The sequence below is a fragment of the Primulina eburnea genome, chromosome 13 (genome assembly GCF_022965805.1).
Source record: "Primulina eburnea isolate SZY01 chromosome 13, ASM2296580v1, whole genome shotgun sequence".
In the NCBI taxonomy this organism is placed as follows: domain Eukaryota; kingdom Viridiplantae; phylum Streptophyta; class Magnoliopsida; order Lamiales; family Gesneriaceae; genus Primulina; species Primulina eburnea.
Window position 1 is genome coordinate 19,519,703 of NC_133113.1, and position 4,351 is coordinate 19,524,053.

The 4,351-nt window shown below is 38.2% G+C and overlaps 1 protein-coding gene across 1 annotated transcript; it reads left to right on the forward strand.

Annotated features, from left to right (window-relative positions):
• Positions 1 to 1,167: 1,167 nt before the first annotated feature.
• Positions 1,168 to 1,710, forward strand: LOC140810339 (uncharacterized). Its single transcript, XM_073168214.1, has one exon. The coding sequence runs from the start codon at positions 1,168 to 1,170 to the stop codon at positions 1,708 to 1,710; it is 543 nt and encodes a 180-aa protein (XP_073024315.1).
• Positions 1,711 to 4,351: the final 2,641 nt, after the last annotated feature.

The following is a 4,351-nucleotide window of genomic DNA, read 5'->3' on the forward strand; positions in this document are numbered from 1 at the left end:
CGCCAAGCAAGATCGGTATATTTCCAAGCTTCACAGCACTATGGACAGACTTCAAGATCAAAATAACTACTTGCATCTGGTGGTGGAGAACATGGAGGAAGAAGAGGAAGCACCAAAGGAGGTGGTCGGCGATGACAGCGACATCAGCAGCGATGGAGGAGAGATGATAGACTAGATTAATATCAGGGTTGTAATAAAAATTATGATGGAAAAAGTATTAACGGTATCAATTTATTTCTAAATGGAAATTTTATTATCTTTAAATTATTTCATATTTAAAATTTGATGAGTATGTTATCAATAAAACTGTTTTTTTTATCTTTATAGGAAACAAACATGGACCTTCAAAGCATTATAAATGAACTTCAAAAACAACTTCAGGGAAAGGAGACAGAAATTAAAACATTGAAAGAGAAAAATGAAAAACTCGAGAGAGATAACTCCTAGTTGGATGGGAATAATGTATGCATGATGGAGGATCTTCGGGAGGCAAGAGTGGAAGAAAAAAGACTGTGCGACGACGTTAGGCGCTATGCTTTCTACCACTTAGAGTCTGAACGACAGCACAAAATCACCAAGAAAGAGTTGAACAAAGCACATGATAGGATTTTGACGCTCCAAATCCGGGATGAGAGCCTTCTCAAAACACAGTGCCGTCTTCAGGAACGGATCGAAGAACAAGCAATCGATGAGAAAGTAAACCAATCAACAATACAGGGGCTTCAGGATTAAGTAAACAACCTTGACTACCACAACACACAGTTGCAAAATTATATTGATCAGCTACATAATAACATGACCAATATGGAGGAGCTCTTAGAAGAACTTGAAGCTAACCAAGAAGAAAATCCTATTGAAGAAGAATAAATTAATGAAGCAGTAGGAGACGGTGAAGTTATAGATGAGTAGGGAAATGATTCCTGGCATAGGCACTGATTGTATTCAGAACCCTTAGGATTAATTGCTTTCTTTAAAAAGAATGATTGTAAGAATTTCAACTATTTATGAAATATTCCTCTGATTATACATTGTTTCGAAATAAATTAATAAAATATATGTTTATAGGAAATGGCAGGCAAACCACCCAAAAATAATTGAAACGCCAGAAGAGTTAACCAAAACAAGGATGAGAATCCCCCAAGGGTAATTCTCAGCCAGGAGGATATGATGGCTATAGCGACCATTGTAGCCGCCACGTTGCAAAGAATTGTTAATTCTCTCGCCAATGCCATTCAACCGCCACGAGAACCACAACTGCATGGCCCTTCAAGAGGAAACTTTAACAGTGCTGGCAGTACAGAAGGAAAGTGGTGCGATACGTGTCGACAGAAGCACGTGGGAGAATTTTATCGGAAAACAGGTACTTGTTTCAAATGCGGTAAAGTGGGTCATCGGATTAAGGACTGTCCAGAGAACAAAGACAAAGGGACGAGACCTAACAAACCAAATGAAAACAAGACTAATGCTCGGGTGTATGCAATAACCCAGGAGGAAGCTAATAACACCAACGAAGTGGTGGCAGGTACTATCTTACTCAATGAAATACCTGCATATACCTTGTTTGATTGTGGTGCTACGCACTCATTTTTGTCTAGAAGATTTGCTAAGAAGCTTAAACTTGAACATGATACTCTTAGTGAACCGTTAAGAGTGGCAACAGCGGTGAGCAAAATAATTGAGACCCATAAAGTGTGGGGACGCAGACGCTAATTCATTTCTTAGTCATCTTTAAGAATAAATGGATCAATTAACTGAAATGGGTTTAATTTTTTTTTAAATACATAAGTGCGGAACATATGATAATCCATTTTATATAAATATCAAGAGTAAAGTACAAGTCTTGTACAAACATACATTCATATCCAACTAAGGTTCAACAACTATATATCTAGTGCTGAAACCAATTCTACTTCTGAGCTCGGATCTCCACGCTAATTTTGATCTCTCATCCTCTTCTTGACCCCGATCCTGTCCCACATTTTGTCATGCACACATACAAACACAACAACAGCCGGATAACTTAGGTGAGAATATAATTCCCACTATAAACAACATATACATGTATTTCATATAGACATATACAAAAGCATATAACAGTTATCAATAACATGTATCAAATTTGAAAACATGAAATGATATAAAACTTTATATCAAACTCATATCTCTGACTCGACTCTGATCTAGTCTAGGGATCCCGGTTCCCGGACGTTGGCACATTATATCGAATCTCTGCAATAGGAGTTTATCTACTCCTAAGCACATCGATATAAACCAAACATCGAATATCTGCAATAAGAGTTGATCTACTCCTAAGAACATCGATAAAAACCAAACATCCAGTGTCTTGGCACATCTGCCGAAGACTAGGCACCTCTGCCCATGACTTCCTCTCGATATCTATATTATATTCTCTGCTTTTCTATAAATCAATAGAATCGCATATTCATTCAAAGAATACAAAAGTATAAAAAAAATACAAATAAGTATGTGGTTTTGGGGAAACCCAAATCAAATCTAACTCGAGTCGTATCTCCCGGTTAACATTGATTTATACCTTTCTTTTTGTCGATCTGACGAAATCTAAGTCTTGGATTCGAAGCTGTCAATACTCAATCTGGCAAAGACATTTGTTATATACTGTGTCACTATTTCATTCTAACAAGACATATCAGTCTTATCAAATTCTGACGTTATAACAGTACAATCTCGAAATACCGGTAATAAAATATCAGTATATACCAATCTCAACAACTTGTAATCAATCAACAACACAATCTGATAACAAATCAGTATAATCTCAATCAATTCAAATCTGAAAAATCATAACAATTCCATACGGTATCTGTTCTTCAATCCGGTTTCGATTATACGATGTCTAATATCTCAAGAACATATAATATAAATCATATCATGATTTCTTCAATATCAGATTTTCGAATCATAACAAAACTTACGTCCTTGTGAAGTTTTTGTCGAGAGAAACACAATACTGAACTCGGATTAAAAATTGCACGGACGGATCTTGCACAAAATCAAATTCTAGATTCAAGAAATCGAAAATTCTCTAGAGCTTCCTCGGCTCTTCTCTATTCATATCTCAATGAAATTAAGGAAAGATGTATATATCCTATGCATGGCAAAGACCAAGTGGCTTAATATTCTTGCTGCACGTCTCGCGCATATGCGCGACCTCAACCGGCGCATATGCACGAGACCTACTATCTCGTCGCATAACACTTCAATTACTCGCGCATATGCGCGCCCTGTCTTCGCGCATATGCGCGAGGTCCTCTGCCATGCTCGCGCACATGCGCGCCCTGTCTCGCGCATATGCGTGCCTTTTCTCGCGCATATGCGCGAGGTGTTCTGCTCTCGCACATATCACATGTCTTTTGATATCTTTTCTCGGTGTTGTCCTTCATAATCACATCAATTTATAATCTCGGATTAACAAATTAAAATTTCGGGCATTACATTTCTCCCCACCTAGGATATGATTTCGTCCTCGAAATCACAGGCAATCAAATCAGAATCAATAAAAAATGTACAGAAGCTAAAAAGGAAACTCACATCAATGAAATAACGCTGGGAATTTCTGCCTCATATCTGATTCAGTCTCCCAAGTAGCTTCATCAATGTCATGACGATTCCACTGGACTTTTACAAACGGAATAGTCTTTGTTCTGAGTTGCTTTTCTTTACGATCTAAAATGTGAACCGGCTGTTCAAAATAACTCAATGTCTCGTCAAGTTCGCCCTCGTCTGGCCGAAGAATCTGAGATGCATCGGGAAGATATTTCCGCATTAATGATACATGAAAGACATCATGTATTCCAGATAGAGATAGAGGTAGGGAAAGTCGATAGGCACAATCACCTATCTTCTCCAGAATTTCGAACGGCCCAATATATCGTGGAGACAACTTCCTTTTCTTGCCAAATCTGACAACGCCTTTGAAAGGAGAAATCTTCAGAAATACTCTGTCACCTTCCTCAAATACCAACGGTCGTCATCGAACATTGGCATATTTTTCCTGTCTATCCTGAGCTGTCTCCATTTTATGACGAATCAATTTCACTTTCTCCGTCATATCTCGAATCATATCAGGCCTAATCTCAGGTACCTCAGAAATATCATCCCAGTAAAGTGGGGATCTGCACTTCTTGTCATACAACGCTTCAAACGGAACCATCTCTATACTCGTCTGATAACTGTTGTTGTACGAAAACTCACAAAGTGGCAAAGAATCTTGCCAACCAGTGCCAAAATCTAGCACTATAGCTCTTAGAATATCCTCTAGTGTCTGGATAGTCTGCTCTGACTGTCCATATGTCTGAGGATGATGTGCAGT

Excerpts from the sequence above, each read along its gene's own strand:
- LOC140810339 (XM_073168214.1), top strand. The coding sequence starts at position 1,168 with ATGGCTATAGCGACCATTGTAGCCGCCACGTTGCAAAGAATTGTTAAT.